Source organism: Monopterus albus, unplaced genomic scaffold, assembly GCF_001952655.1.
Source record: "Monopterus albus unplaced genomic scaffold, M_albus_1.0 scaffold6.1, whole genome shotgun sequence".
In the NCBI taxonomy this organism is placed as follows: Eukaryota; Metazoa; Chordata; class Actinopteri; order Synbranchiformes; family Synbranchidae; genus Monopterus; species Monopterus albus.
The window spans coordinates 22,237-38,930 of record NW_018127886.1 but is presented as its reverse complement, the minus strand read 5'-3'; the positions used below and the strand labels follow the sequence as shown (position 1 = coordinate 38,930).

General features: G+C 40.0%; 1 protein-coding gene across 1 annotated transcript; it reads right to left on the bottom strand.

Moving 5' to 3' along the window:
• Positions 1–27: 27 nt before the first annotated feature.
• LOC109971023 (solute carrier family 26 member 6-like) lies at positions 28–9,410 on the bottom strand. The gene is made up of 12 exons (XM_020619028.1): positions 9,286–9,410; positions 5,657–5,796; positions 5,167–5,277; positions 4,859–5,028; positions 4,602–4,766; positions 3,016–3,168; positions 2,712–2,794; positions 2,067–2,214; positions 630–743; positions 431–508; positions 241–336; positions 28–138 (listed from the first exon to the last, which is right to left on the bottom strand). The coding sequence occupies exons 1-12, from the start codon at positions 9,408–9,410 to the stop codon at positions 28–30; spliced, it is 1,494 nt and encodes a 497-aa protein (XP_020474684.1).
• Positions 9,411–16,694: the final 7,284 nt, after the last annotated feature.

Below are 16,694 nucleotides of genomic sequence, written 5' to 3'. Positions count from 1 at the left end.
CAATACTTTAAAATTAGTGGTGTGTAATTACAGTTGTGATCTGATGATGTAAACAAACAAGGAAAAGCCAACGGCAGCAGCCAGGCCAATGTCCAGGTTGAGCAGGATGGTACATGCGAATGTCACCAGCCACACCACCTGGAAGACAATATAAACACTGACAGTCAGTGGAATCAACAGTGATGTTAGTTTCCATTAGTTAAATGAGTTAAATGACTCATACAAAGAATGTGGTCATACCATATCAATCTTATTGGTCTTCCACAGTGTATAGACATCAGTGAACTGCATGAACAATAATGTTAAGTTCACCAATACTATTGCAGCTAAGACCGCCTGAGGAAAACACACAACATAACTGGTTATTAAACTGTCTGCCAGGAGAGAAAATGATCATTATAAAGAAATGCTATAAGAAGGGCAGTGTTACCACGGGGAGCTCTTGAAAAAGAGAACCTATTTTCAAAATCACAATCATCATAACAATGGATGAAACTACTCCTGTAACCTGTTAAAACACAGAGAGAGAGATACATGCATATTGTAAATGAAAGGTCTCAAGCTGGATACGCTAATTAGATTTAATCAGTGGTATTTGTGCAAATATTCTACTGTATGTGTGTATTTACTTGTGTTTTGCACCCTGTGGAGTCCTGGACAAGGCTGCGGGCCAGGGAGGAGGACACATTGAAACAAAAAAAAAAGCTGCCAATGCCGTTACTAAGACCCACTGCAATCATCTCCTGGACAAAAAAAGAAACAGCAAGATGAGATACAGCATCTCAGTTTAAAGAAATGTGCATCTACATTTAGACCAATGCTATTGATGTTACTGCATTAAAGGTTGTTGGTATTAATGATTTAGCAGGCCAGCTCTTAGACGTTGTGAGTACTCACTACCAGAGCAGAATGACCCCAGTCACACGCCTTTGTGTGTGTGTGTGTGTGTGTGAAGTCTCTGTGCCAGAGATAGAAGAGATTGAAAACAAAAAGCTTCTCCATGTTAATGTATGCATGTGAAATACTGAACTGTGAAGAGAGGTTATTGGAGGTTTTTCCTTTGTAGGCTATGCATCCTTTATCAGAGGAACATAAATAATTTTTATAAAGTGATATGATGTACTAGAAAATGGATAACAGTGCATTTCAATGTACGAACAGAAAGAATAAGCTAAAGATAAAATGTCAATGATGAAGAGTGTGATACTTTTCAGTTATATTTTCGGTCCAGTTTATACCAATGCATATCAAGTAATCAAATGAATTTGAAATGCTATTCAACTGTGAATAGAATCATGGATAGCCTTTGTCACATGATTCACAAGCCCCTGGCTGAACACCACTGTGTTGAAGATAACCTTGGAAAAGGGTGCAACTACAAGTCGCTTTATGTTGGGTAAATGAGTGAAAAATATTTATTCTGTATATTTTAAAACAGGAAAGTTTTTTCATTTTAACAAGATACTGTTCCTGTTAACAGGGAGGACGTTTCTGACAGAAGGAGGACTGATGTGGGAAGGGATGTGTATAGCCTATGTCCTACTTGCACATTAAGATTGTGAACTCATGACTCGTGATTAAACTTGAAAGTAGGCTACTGAACAGACTTTAATAAAAAAAAAAACAAAAAAAAAACACACAATTTCTAGAAAATAACTGCTAAAGCAGTTAAAACTTAACTTAATTTGAAATCCAATATTTGGAATTTGAGAAATTTCAGCCTTTCTTTTATAATTAATTTAAATTAATTCGTCATTGTGTGGAAAGTTTCTTCATTTTCTTGTTATAATAAAATTACATTTTCTCATGTTAACAAAATTCTTTGTTTTAAAATGATAATATTTTGTTGGTAAAACAAGATGCTTTCTTGTTATAACAAGCTACAGAGTATGTTTTGCCCTCATGATGGCAGCAATACACTGCCATAATGATCAAGTGTAATGAGCAGAGAGTAGAGTCTAACATTACTCCAGAGTTGGCAGGTCCTGTTAGCAGTGAGTCAAACAGGATCAGAGCTATTTTTTTATTTTTTAGTAGCATAGTGTGGGCAAGTGTTGATGCCTTACCTGGTTATTGTCCACCTTGTAGCCATGCTTGAGGGCAAATGTTTTGGCCAGTGCAATGTTAATGGTGTAGCTCACTATAGCCAGAGAAAAAGCATCACCCGCAATGGATGGGAAGTAAGAGGCATCTGGAATGACAGGGGCCCTGAAGCTGGAGCAGGAGAAAAAGATGAATGGTTCCATGTTTTATCTGGTACCTTGTACAGTGCAGAGTCCTGACACAAGCAGCTCTACTAACAGTTCTGGACATTAAGGCAACTCACATTTTTCCTTAAGTTCTTAAAAAACTTCAGCAGCACATTTGACCTTTTGCTGATTTCTGGTCTTCCACTTACAGGCTGCACTCTGTTATTATTGTTTTACATTTTATGGAAACAGCTCACATGTGCTGCAGCTGCCAAACACACGAACCTTTACAATCATATGGAAAAACATCCCATTTTGTTTTTACCAAAAATGACCAAACCACAATATTACATTAAAATCAGACACAAGAAGGCTCTCAGTAGCTTTTGTAAATATTACATTATTATTACTCAATCGCTATTACGATTTTCTATTTAAATAAGCATTCCTGTTTTATCTTGGGAAACTCTGTTCACCTCTGACATTTCCCACAACCACAGCCTTCCCCACAGCCTAACTTACCCAGAGGGAATTGCTCCAACCACAGTAACGCCGTATTTATCAATAAGTCCAGCGTAATGGGTGATGACTGTTGCTAATATGACCTGGTGAAAAAAAGAAATGCAAAAGGAATGTCAGTTCTTGGATACACTGTATTATTGCTCTGAGCACCTGCAACCCTCTTTTGGCAAAGGTACACAAGGTCAACAGTCACAGAGTCCAGTATGATTACTGTGGTGAAGGCCCCTGTTGGACTGCTAAATATGCACAGCTCTTGTACAACTGGAAAAGAGAAGACAGAGGAAACACCAAATGGAAGACTTACAAGTATGAGTTCGATAGGGATGGGCACAATCATCTTGTCTTTGAAGTGGTTATTGATACTTTTGGTCCCAATGAGAACAGCAAGTGCGATCAGGACCACCACCAGCTCTACCACCCTAGTTTTAGGCAGCATTCGGCAAACATCCACCACAGTCTGTGAGGAAAACAGAAGGAAAAAACAGAAGGAGAAAGTTGGAAATATGGTTAATACACATACAGTATCATGTAGAAAGTATTGACTGACAATATGGTGCACCTGTTTTACATACAGTATATACTACATAGCATGGCTATCTCACATAATTCCCTGCGTAGTTCCTCCTGATTACAACATAGGCAGAGATCTAATCAGCCAGAGTTGTCAGGTTTGCCCGGCTGCACCTTCCTCTCTTCTCTCTTTCTCGCCCTAGTCTGCTCCCTCACACTGATTCTCTTGATTAGACACACCTGCCCTGATTTCCTGACACCCATCAGCTGCGCCTCTTTGTCTCACTCCTTATTTAAACTCAGCTCACCCTTCACTCCCTTGCTAGTTCTTTCTCTGTCATCAGCCTTCCTTGATTAATACGTTGCTTATTTCTCGTTGTTTCTCGTATGCTGTATATTCTAACGTCTCTCAGTATTTTGTTTTGGACCTCTCCTCTGGATCCTGGCAGCCTCAGCTCCACCAGCCACCATCACAGGTCGATGCACAGTCTCCCCTTTTACTGAACTCACCCATTACCTCCTCAGTTCTACCGGATCTACTCACGACCAGCTCAGGAGTGATTCCTCCCCTGCAGCCCGGCCCATCATCCCACCACGGACTATAACTACTACCACTGCTGGTCGACACCCGGTTGTATTCACTCCTTCACCTTGTATATATGATTGCACTACGTTACTGTAAATAAAATCACCACTTGCACCGAAGCCAGCCGCCTGGGTCTACTAATTTCTCCGCTCGTTCACATTTGTGTCGAGCGTATTCTAACAAGAGTAAATGAAAACTTACACATGTGAGTGTGCTGGGCCTTTAGCAAGTAAGTAAATGAGGAATAATAATTTTACAGATTAAACAAGCATTAGAAACAAACTACCACACACCCACACTCACTCCTAGGGGAAATTTTGAGTTGTCAACTTAAGCTACATGTCTTTGGACTGTGGGAGGAAGCTGGAACCCGGAGAGAACCCACACAAGTACAGGAAGAACATGCAAACTCATTTCACAGACTAAACAAACAGTATATGTGTTCATTAGTGAGTTTTACAGGTGCTGGTAGGTAGGTTTTGCTACCTTTCCATTCTTTATGCTAAGCTAAGCTAACCAGCTGCTGGCTGTAGATGCATATTTACAGTAACAGACAGACACAGGAACGGTATTGATGTACTGTAACAGCAAGTACATTTGACAAACTGTAGCTTTAATGATACTCAAGTTCAAGTATCATTAAAATGCTTATCAAGGTGTAAAAGTCTTATTCCAAATATGTACTTTTGAGTATTTTATGTTGTGTGTTATAATTTTGCCTAAACATTTCAAGTCAATAATTTAGTGTCTTGTCTGTATCCATATGTGAATTGTCTGAGGCATGACAAACTCACATAAATGAGGGAGAGGGGGCCACTGTATCGAGCGATTGAGACTCCAAACAGGTACTTTAGCTGGCTGCTGGCTACTTGACATGCTGATGCAGTGGTGTAAGCACGAATCAGTGGCTGAGACAGATAGGTCACAACAAATCCAAATCTCACAATACCCAGCAGGATCTTAGGATGGAAAAGAGAGAAAAATGTTAGGGAAATATGATTTAAAATGGTTACGCAGTTTGGTCAAAACATACCCACAAACAGAGACGCACCTGAAAGATTCCTGTCAAGAGTGCGAGGGAACATGCTATCTGTACTCTGGCAGAATCCCGTGCAGCGCTGTTCACAGTTGTTCCATTAGTGCCATTTACAAGAAAGTTCTGGTCTGGTGCTAGCCTTACTGTCACACTTCCAACCATCATGCTGACCACAGAAAACGTACCTGGACATGTAAAATATGAGCATGTAGACACATACATTGATGCACACAGACACAAACAAGGATCTGATTTACAATGATGATATTGTGTTTTTCTTTCTTTTTCAACCACAGTCACCTACACACACTTACTGTACTCACCTATGGAGATGTGTCTGGAAGTACAGAAGATAGTGTAGATCAGCACTGGGAAGAAGGAGGTATATAGACCATACACAGCAGGTAATGCAGCCAGAGGAGCATATGCCATGCCTGGTAAAACAAATAAAATAAAAGTGTTGTCTTTTATCTAGTGCAAATTTGATGGAATAAATAACACATAATTCAGTCTAAAGTTAACACTCTGTGGATGTTTAATATGTTTATATTATGAAATAATTTTGACAGTTTTGGAATGACAGTTATTATTTTTGTTGAGTGAGATAAAAGAATTGAAACCACTCTCATGTTTGTCCATTAAATGTGAAGCTACAGCATGGAGACAATGAGCTTAGTTTATCAGACTAGAAGCAGCCAGAAACTCCTAGACCAGTCAATACAGAAATGAGAGCGTCCCCGGTTTTCTCACCCAACTCCCAGCAACAATGAGATTAAGTGCATTTCCCAAAAAGTCAAATTACACCATGCAAACCTTGTGGTAGATGCAAGCTGGCCACACTTAATCCAGAGAACAGGTCCCCAAATGCATTTTCTCTGAGTGAGTACTGAGGCAGCCAGCCTAGAATAGGCACCCAGCTCCCCACTATGCGCTTCAGCCTGGGCACCGAACACCTGTAACAGCCATCCCAGAAAATCATACCATTCATTCTACTGAGTATGGAATACTGAAGCCACATACATACACAAATTCACATTCAAATTATTCAGTGTTGAATTGGGGAGGCAAGGCAAGCTTATTTGTATAGCACAGTTTCATACACAAAGGCAATTCAAAGTGCTTTACACAAAACCTACACATATAAAATAAAAATTAAAAGAACTGAAGAATTAAAGTAAAGTATAGACATGTTTAACAAAAGAGACAATTTAATCCTTTGGAAAAAAGAACAGTATGTAGATTAGCCTTTAAAATACAGTAACTGGGACAAATCTAACTGCTGGCTCCAGCTGTGGGCAGCATCATAATTAAAAGCACTTTCATCGTGTTTGGCTGGGCACCGTTAGCTGACCAGTCCCTGCAGATCTGAGACACCTACCAGGCTTGCACTCAGCAAACATATCATTGATATACTGTACTTTGGCCCCACACTATTGAGAACCTTGCAGACTATAGGCAGGGCCTTAAATTAATTAACATTATTTAACTGGAACCCTGTATTTTAACAGCAGCATTTTGTATGAGTTGTATATATATCTAAAGGTCTCATTGGGGAGGCCAGTCAGGAGGGCATTACAGTAGTCTAGCCAAAATAAAAATATGAATGAGCTTTTCTAAAGCCTGCTTGTTCTCATTTTAGCTATGCTTTTAAGATGCCAGAATGATAATTTTATAACAGCTTTGATGTAGGCATTAAATTTTAAATCCTCATCAATAATTACACCAAGATTCTTAACATATAGTTATTAGACTTTAGTGCACCAGACTCAAGATAATCACCGAATGCTGGCCTTCCTTGTTTATTGCCAAAAATGATTTCGGCCTTTATGTAGTTGAACAAAGTTTTTTTTGCATCCAGTTGTTCACTTTCTCAAGGCATAGACACAACAAGACTGCTAGGTCCATAGTCTTCTGGTAAGAACACTACATCTGGGTGTAATCTGCATATTGTAGCTATGATAAGCAACCCTGTAGTCTTAGAGAACTAAAAAAAATTGAATAGAAGGGGCCCACCCAAGAATCGATCTTTGAGGGGAGACAGTACTTCATTTTACAATTCTGTCCCATCCTTAAATACTGATACTCCCCAAATTATTCTTCAGGCAAATATCATTTATAATCTTTACAAAAGCAGTTTGAGTGCAGAAGCCAGATTGAAATTTGTCAAGGATGTCATTTATTTGCAGGAAGTTATTGATTTGATTAAAACTACTTTTAGAATAATTGTACTTATGAAGGGGAGATTTGAGAAAGGCCTGTAGATACATAAATTTGAAGCACCCAGGTTTCTCTTTTTAAGGAAGGGCTTTAAAACTGAGCTTTTTAATGATGCTGGAAAGAGGAAGTAATTTGCAATATACAACAATTCTATTGCCAAAGAGCTAAAAACTATTTTAAAAAGCTTGTAGGCTTGGATTCGATTTCTACACAGTTTATTCAAGATTTGCGTTAGCTACTGTGAATTTGGACAAAAGCCAGGAGTGTGTTTCTACATGCAAAGTCATAGAAAAAATATTCAAAGCCATGACTGAGAATCTACACGCACACATAAAGCATGTAGATTCTCAGTCATCCAGGTCATAGCACATTGCCTGTAAAAAGTGTTCACCCACTGGGATGTTTTCCCCTATTATTGATTTTATAAATCAGTCATGGTCAATATAATTTGGCTTTTTTGGCAAAAAAATATTACAAAAAGCCTCTTTAATGTCAAAGTGAAAATGGGTTTCTAAAAAGAATTGTCAATTAAATAAAAATATGTAATGTGAAATAAGTGAGTGCATAAATATTCTGCCACATCAAGTCAATATTTAGTAAATGCACCGATGGCTGCAGTCACAGCACTGGGCCTGTGTGGATAGGTCTCTGTTAGGCTTGCACATCTGGACACTGCAAATTTACTCCATTCTTTGCAAAACCGCTTAAGCTCTGCCGGGTTGCGTGGGGACCGGGCATGAGCAGCCCTTGAGGTCTGGGCTTTGACCTGGCCGCTCCAGAACACTCACCTTGTTTTCTTTAAAGCATTTTTGTATAGCTTTCGCTGTATGCTTCAGGCCATTGTCTTGCTGGAAAACAAATCTTCTCCCAAACAGTAGTTCTCTTGCAAACTTAATAAGATCGTCCTCCAGGATTTTCCTAGATTTTGCTGCATTCATTTACCCTCTACCTTTACAAGCCTTCCAAGGCCGGCTGCTGACGCCCATCCCCATACCATGATGCTGCTACCACCGTGCTTCACAATGGGGATGGCGTGTTTGTGGTGATGTGCAGTGTTTGGCGTCAAACATAACGTCTTGTCTGACCAAAAAGCATCATTTTGGTCTCATCAGACCAAAGAACTTTCTTCCACCTGACCATGGGGTTTCCCACATGCCTTTTGCCGACCTCTAGTCGAGATTTAATATGAGTTTTTTTCAACAGTGGCTTCTCTTTGCCACTCTCTCATAAAGCTTGGACTGGTGAAGAACCCAGACGACAGTCGTTGTATGTTGTATGCATCTCCCCCATCTCAGCTACTGAAGCTTGTAACTCCTTCAGAGTAGTCATAGATGTCTTGGTGGCCTCTCTCACTAGCCTCCTTCTCGCACACTCACATTGCATCACTCAGTATGTGAGAACAGCCTGATCTAGGCAGATTTAAACATGTGCCATATTCCTTCCATTTCTTGATGATGGATTTAACTGAACTCCATGGGGCGTTCAGTACCTTGGAAATGTTTTTGTATCCATCCCCAGACTTGTACTTTTCAATAACCTTTTCTCTGAGTTGCTTGGAGTGTTCTCTTGTCTTCATGGTGTAATGTAGCCAGGAATACTGATTAACCAGTGACTGGACCTTCCAGACACAGGTGTCTTTATACTGCAATCACTTGAAACACATTCACTGCACTCTGGTGATCCCCATTTCACTAATTGTGAGGCTACTAGCGCCAGTTGGCTGGACCTCTGTTGAATTAGGTCAGTCATTTTAAAGGGGATGAATATGTATGTAGTCAGTTATTTCCCATTACATATTTTTATCTAATTGACATTGCTTTGTAGAAACGTGTTTTCACTTTCACATTAAAGAAATTTTTTTGCAATTTTTTTGTCAAAAAAGCCAAATTATAATGACCATGAGTGATTTATAAAATCAGTAAAAGGGTAAAACATCCAGGGGGGGTGAATACATTTTAGAGGCACTGTATATCTAACAGTGCTGTAGGTGGCAGGTGGGCTTGATTGAGGTTCTGGAAGATGTTTTCACCTGTCACCTGAGTAGCTTCTTCAGTTCTCCTTCTTCAGAACCAAAAACATTTTTACAGGCCCACCTGCCACTTAACACATACAGAAATACATCCAAACACATATGTATCCTTTCAGTTTGTGTCATTGTGTGTCACAGTGTTCTCTCATTTGCCTGCCACACGTCCCAAGCTCTGCCATCTCATCTCTTCTCTTACCTGAAGAAATTTTTTACCCGTTCACGCACAGGTGGTTTAGTGATCCATTTCCCTTCTTGTGCCACTTCATTCAGACGTAACTCATCCAGAACCTCTCTCTCTACAAAATAGTCCTTGTCCACCATGTCTTTTTGAGCAAATTCAGCAGACGTCCAGGAATCTCTTCTCCCTGAGGGTCCTCTTCAGACAGTTACAGGTGTTACAACAAAAGCCAAACACCATGTAGTGAGAGTGAAGCCCCCTCACTGTTTTATACTGACTGACAGTTCTTGTTTCTCCAGCTGTTTTTGGATTGTGGGAGTGACTGTACCTTTTCTATCCTTATAAATGAACAACCACCAACCCACACATCTCTATTCTGCACGTACATACCTGTGGCAATGTATGCTCCTATGTGGGTGCATGCGTGCCAACCTAATAGTGGCCAACTTAGTGAAAACTACAGTTGAAGCTGAAGGCTTAACTTTTGTAAACACTCTAAACAGTAAACACTGGTAAAATATGGCAATGAGACACACACACTGCAACTGACTTAGTGTATCTTGGATCACATATCCAAATACAGTACACACACCTGGTGGTATTTAGTTTATTCTGTGTTAAAAATGTAAGTTTATATTGTAGTTTTTCATCTCTCATGTATGAAGCAGTTTGCCAGTTAGGTTTGTGTGTATGCCCCAGAGTGACTGAAACATCTGTTCTTGAGATGTTTATACTGTGCTGGTTTTGGAGGGACTTTGTTAAAAATGATTATCATTATTGATAAAGGTTTACTTTCCTATTTAGACTGTGTAAAACAGAGAAGCATGCACTGAAATGGGAAAAGATAATGAATGCTTCAGATAAGCAAATTTATGCAGAAAACTCAAAACGTGGTCAAGACCCTATTGATACCGTAATCTGTTTTGTAAAGAGAAATTTTTAAATATTTTTGCTAGTGTTTAACATAATAAAATACTTGGAAAACCTCAGCATTTTATTAGAACTGAATGAGTCAGGTGTCCATCCATTCATCATTACCTGCATATCCATTTGCAGGTGTGGCAGGGACATTACTTCGTACTTGCAGGGTAAACATTATATAACACATGACACTTTTCATCTTTGTGATATCATTATTGTTTCACATTTGGCATGTTTTTTATGGTTTATGTTTTAATTGTGCAGTACAGTGGTCCAGTGGTTCATGGTGTCACCTCACAGCAAGCAGGCTCTGGGTTTGAACCTCACAGCAGAATATGGCCTTTCTGTGTGAAGTTTGCATGTTCTCCCCTTGTCTGCTCGGGTTTTCTCCAGGTACTTCAGCTTCCTCCCACAGTCTAAACATATGCAGGTGAGGTTGGTTAATGACTCTACATTGCCCATACTGTAGGTGTAAATGGTTATGTGTTTGCATGTGTCAGTCTTGTGATAGATTGGCAACCTGCCCAGGGTGTAACCCGCCTTTCACCCAGTGTTGGCGGTGACTGGCCCCAGTCCACCCAGGACCCACTACAGGACAAGCGGTATATAGATAATGATGGATGTTTGACCTGTACTTTTACCGATAAGGAGCGACTTATCAAGTCATTAAACACATTCAGGTCATCAGCCAGTAGATGGTTCTCTGCAGGGTGAAAGGATGGTTTCCTGCAGCTGGTGATTTGTCAGCTTTTCAGTGCAGCATCTCTTTGCTACTCAAATCTCCTTTGCCATCTTGTTTCTGGCCTGGCTGTACAGGATCCTGCCCCCACTTCTGTTAACCTCCTGACTGGTCTGAAGATGCTGCATGAGTTTACCTGTAAACCAACATTTGATTTCATTGAATGTGGCTAAGGTTTCAGTGGGCGCACACGTCCTCACTAAAGCTGATATAAGATGTCACAGTGTCAGTAAGCTCATCCAGGTCTGTACCTGGAGTCTCAGAAACATCCTAATCAATGCATTCAGAGTCACTCTCTGGCTGCTGTGCCTGATTGTGGCTGATCTGCTGCACCTGGCTGATATAACTCACCTGTGGTGTGTCACTTAGCCTATAAAACCTGTCACCAGGTGTAATTTGGGTTCCAGATTGTCACACTTGCTGCATAAAGTGCTGTCTTGTGGTCTCCTGGTTGTTTCCTCTTGAAGTCTCTTTTGCTTGCTGTGTGCTGCCCTGCAGTGGCGTTCAGTCATTTCCTCTTCCTCTTCCTCTTCCTGTTACCTGGCCTGGCCCTGTTTTTGATTTCCTTGCCTGCTGAGAACTTGTTGCTGTGCAGTTTTGTCCAGATGTTGTTTTTCCTGCTTGTTTTTGGACCTTTGCCTGCCTGTTTCTTGAACTATTGGATAAGGATAATCACCTTTATTGGCCAAGTATGTTACACACAAGGAATTTGTTTCCAGTACAGAACCGATGGCAGCCATCTGCAGCACCAACTCGACTGATGGCTCTAACCATCTTGGGCAATGGGAAGGTATTGCTACCTGTTTGATGTCCTGCCTGCATTGCCCTTGCCTGATTTGTAAGGTTTGCTCTGCTTTTGATTTTTTTTTTTTTTGTACAGTTTACTCACCATTAATCCACACTGGCAGCCTGTACCTCTTCCCTCTGTTTAGCCCTCTTACCTTTACTGAACTCCATGTATATATTACATGCGGCCTTAGAGGACTGCCTTTTTTGTGCCAGCTGAAGAGTGTTTAGTGCTTGTGCATACTTTTGTTTCCTCATGGTGGAGGAGTACAATCTCTTACCTGTGCCAGCTGCCTTGTTCTTGGTGCTTCTGTTCACTTTTACATCTAGCAAAGCCTGTGACCAGAGATGTCTTTATTTTATTTTTTTAAGTTACTACTGTACTTATCCACTATACTTGGTCTCTCCTGGCCTCCAGTGTACTGAAAGATTGGAACTGCCATTTTGGATTTCACCCTGTGGAGAGACCTGCTTCGACTCCTTGTCAACCAGTATTCACCTGCGTGTCCATTCACTTCTTTGTAGTTTGGCCTCTGCACAGTGTTCCATCAGCCACAGTGTAACTCCTGTTGAATTTGTGGTCTGTCCCACACCTAGCTACAAAACAGATGCTTAACAACTATTAATCCAGTCTTTGAGTTCCCAGTGGTTCTGCTGCTCCTCAAAAGCCTAACCACATTTCACTGGCTCTTGTACCTGTCCTTGTACCTTAATCATTGCTATTTAATTCAAACTTGTACCTTGCAGTTGAGTCCTCTGCAATCTGGCTATGACCCCTACAGTAATGTCCTGTCTGTCAGGTCAAGGCTGAGGTGTTTGTCTCTGAAATGTATTGTAGGGATGTTTATGCTCAATGTTTATTGAAATGTTGATGCTTTTCTGTCAGAGCCTTAATGAGATGTAAACACTGACCAGTATTAAGCTTATGCGGAGTAAGGTTTGATGTAAACGCTTATAGTCCAAATCTGGAATACTCAACGCAGACATCTGCATGTCAACCTTTTCCTCTCTCTGACATGTTTGGTATGGGGTGTTGGTGAAGCACAAGGCAGCTGTGTCCTGAGTTGAAGACATTTGCCAGGTGACGGGATGGGAGTGATGTTTGACGTCGCTGTTGTCTTAACTTCAGTAGTTGATTAACTGTTCTCACCCGTTTCCACCAATCCACATACAAAACTACTGCTCCACAGAAGAAATTCTCCATCCAATTGCTGAATCAAAACTTAAAATATTACTGTGGGAAGAAGGTTCTTTTTTTTTTTTTTTTCTTTTCCTGTAACAGAAGAAGGTACTGGTAAATTTCATGACAATTGGTCTGATTCTATGAATGTAAGAATTGCTGTTGAGTCTTTCCAGGGCTGAATAATAAATATTTGGACTAGGGCCGCAAAGGCATTTTTTTGCTACAGAACTGAGGGAACACTAGTTCTGGTTTATTTTGTAACTAGCGACGTGACCAAATTTTAAAGTAAATCTCCCACATTCTAATAAAGTGAAATGTCACATGCGTAACAATTTCAGGAAATGCTTGTGCATAAAATTAACTTGGTCTGTGCCAAAGGGTTGAGGAAGGTTTAAAAATCACAGGAATGACACCCTCTGCCTACTACTTGGTATTATGACTAGAAAAATTTCATGATGGTATGGTTGTTTATCTTAATAAATATGGGCACCACAATTATTTAGAAATAATGCCACGGGCCAATAATGATGGTGACTTTCATAGTCTCTGAAGCTAAGTAATTCCTGTAAGACAGAGGCCACTGGTGAAACATCGTTTGTATAGTAAATAGTTTTTTCTTGGTATTTTGAACCTGTTCAAAGTTGGTATTAGGACTTTCTAGGCATTTGCAACCCCATGTAAACAACAATTGGTTCCCTCTCACGTAATGACCAACTTATTCAGAGAACTGCTTTCAACATGGTACAGTGTAGATAGGAACATGAGGAATGTGGAGATTGAAGGGGGGGACCCATTACAAAGATCCCTGGCTAGATTTAAACCAGCGATGCCACGCACACCAACTTTTTATATAAGCACCTGTTGAAATCATTCTGTTGTCTGAGACATTCCACAGATGTTTTATTTTTTAATTTTTTGCAATTAGTGTCTTAATGAATAAAAAAAAACTAAGTGATACAATGTTATCCTTTCAAGGATGAAAAAGAGAGGGAGGGGGGGAAAGGGGCGACCCAATCGCTCTATACATATACTGTACATACACCTACATTCTTTTACACATACACTTTCATGTGCACACTAAACCCATACCCTCATATTACTAATACTGTACCATTAATTTCTGTTTCAGGTATAGTATCCAGCAGTTTTTCAAGTATTTTTCTCAGCAGCTTATCTTAGAAGGCCAATCATTCCATATAATTAATTTCCTAATTTTTCTTTTTTCCAATCAGGGACTGTTGGTGGTTCCTGCCTCAGCCACTTCCTTGTTATTGCTTTTTTACTCACTGATATTATCTGTCACATTTTTTAAGCACATTCCCCAAATAAATAACCCTAAAATCAAAATCAATCCAGGTTCATTATCGTCCTTATCTCTGTTACTACGTTCACCCAGTAAGTAGCAAATTTCCAACACTCCCAAATAATGTGAAAATGACCAGCCAACACCTTTGGGGTGTTTTCCTGTTGGTATGCAGAATATTTTTATGCCATATGTAGAGCTCCATGTTCTTCCTAAACAATTCAACCTTAGTTCCATCAGAAAACATTTTCCAAGTAGTATTTTGGAGTGTCAAGGTACTCTGGCAACCTTTAGGTACACAGTTATGTTTTCTTTTGTTTTACATTGAGAGCTACAACTTATTTTGTTGTGTCCTGCCATGGTCACCATATGTTCAATAATTTCCATAGTGTATTTCAGAACACAGAAGTAGCATAATGATCAAAAGAATCCTGGGGCTGTTCATTTCACCTTGTTTAAACCTGGTTTATCTACACAGATATATTGGAATTGAACACGTGAAGTACCCTAAAAGTCTTAATTCTGATCTAAAACCGTTTTTGTAGTATGTTCAGTATGTGGTATACTACTTATGTTTTGGGCAACCGTTGTCCTAGTTGAACTATAGATTTACAAGTTTTTAAATAGGATTCCTTCCCGATATTTTGTGATTATTTTCCATGCCATATTTGTCCTTTTGATTGTTCCTCCGATGTTGATGTCTTTTGCTCCTTTAGTGGGGAGTTTTCAGACAGTGTACTGTATTTTAGTTCTGTCCTGACTGATCTCTTTTAGAAGCAGGTTATTCTCAAATCAGGCAAACTGAAAACACCTGACTGGCGTCGTAGCAGGTGCATATAAATATACAGTGGGTACGAAAAGTATTCAGACCCCCTTACATTTTTTACTCTTTGTTATATTGCAGCCATATGCTAAAATCATTTGTTCATTTTTTTCCTCAATGTACACACAGCACCCCATATTGACAGAAAAACACAGTATTTGACATTTTTGCAGATTTATTAAAAAAGAAAAACTGAAATATCACATGTTCATAAGTATTCAGACCCTTTGCTCAGTATTTAGTAGAAGCACCCTTTTGAGCTAATACAGCCATGAGTCTTTTTGGGAATGATGCAACAAATTTTTCACACCTGCATTTGGGGATCCTCTGCCATTCCTCCTTGCAGATCCTCTCCAGTTCTGTCAGGTTGGATGGTAAACGTTGGTGGACAGCCATTTTCAGGTCTCTCCAGAGATGCTCAATTGGGTTTAAGTCAGGGCTCTGGCTGGGCCATTCAAGAACAGTCACAGAGTTGTTGTAAAGCCACTCCGTTATTTTAGCTGTGTGCTTAGGGTCATTGTCTTGTTGGAAAGTGAACCTTCGGCCCAGTCTGAGGTCCTGAGCACTCTGGAGAAGGTGTTCGTCCAGGATATCCCTGTACTTGGCCACATTCATCCTTCCCTCAATTGCAACCAGTCGTCCTGTCCCTGCAGCTGAAAAACACCCCCATAGCATGATGCTGCCACCACCATGCTTCACTGCTGGGACTGTATTGGACAGGTGATGAGCAGTGCCTGGTTTTCTCCACACATACCGCTTAGAATTAAGGCCAAAAAGTTCTATCTTGGTCTCATCAAACCAGAGAATCTTATTTCTCACCATCTTGGAGTCCTTCAGGTGTTTTTTAGCAAACTCCAGGCGGGCTTTCATGTGTCTTGCACACACTCACACACTCAGGATGCCTTCCATTCTCACGTTCTCAGAAACATATATATATATATACACACAGTGGTTACGGAAAGTATTCAGACCCCCTTAAATTTTTCACTCTTTGTTATATTGCAGCCACATGCTAAAATCATTTAAGCTTAAATACTGAGCAAAGGGTCTGAATACTTATGACCATGTGATATTTCAGTTTTTCTTTTTTAATAAATCTGCAAAAATGTCAAACATTCTGTGTTTTTCTGTCAATATGGGGTGCTGTGTGTACATTAATGAGGAAAAAAATGAACTTAAATGATTTTAGCATATGGCTGCAATATAACAAAGAGTGAAAAATGTAAGGGGGTCTGAATACTTTCCGTACCCACTGTATGTCTTTCAGTGTGATGTCTGTTTGATTCCAGATGAAGATCTTGTATAGATCGAAATGTTGCTGCTATTGAATTAAATTATTGGGGATTTAATACAGTGTGTGGACTTTTTTTTCTTGCTTTTTGCTTTCATTTTAGCTACAAAGTGGTGTTTTTTCTTTCTTTTGCATTGAGAGCAACAGCTTCTTTTGTTGTGTCCTGCCATGGTCACCATATTTGTTCAGTAATGTGCATATTGTAGACATATTTAAAAAAATTACTGTATGGGTTCATGTGTCCCCTCCTTGAACCGCCACCTTATTGTGGTGGAGGGGTTTGAGTACCCGAGTGATCCGAGGAGCTATGTTGTCAGGGGCTATATGCCCCTGGTAGGGTCTCCCAAGGCAAACAGGTCCTGGGTGACGGGTCAGACTAAG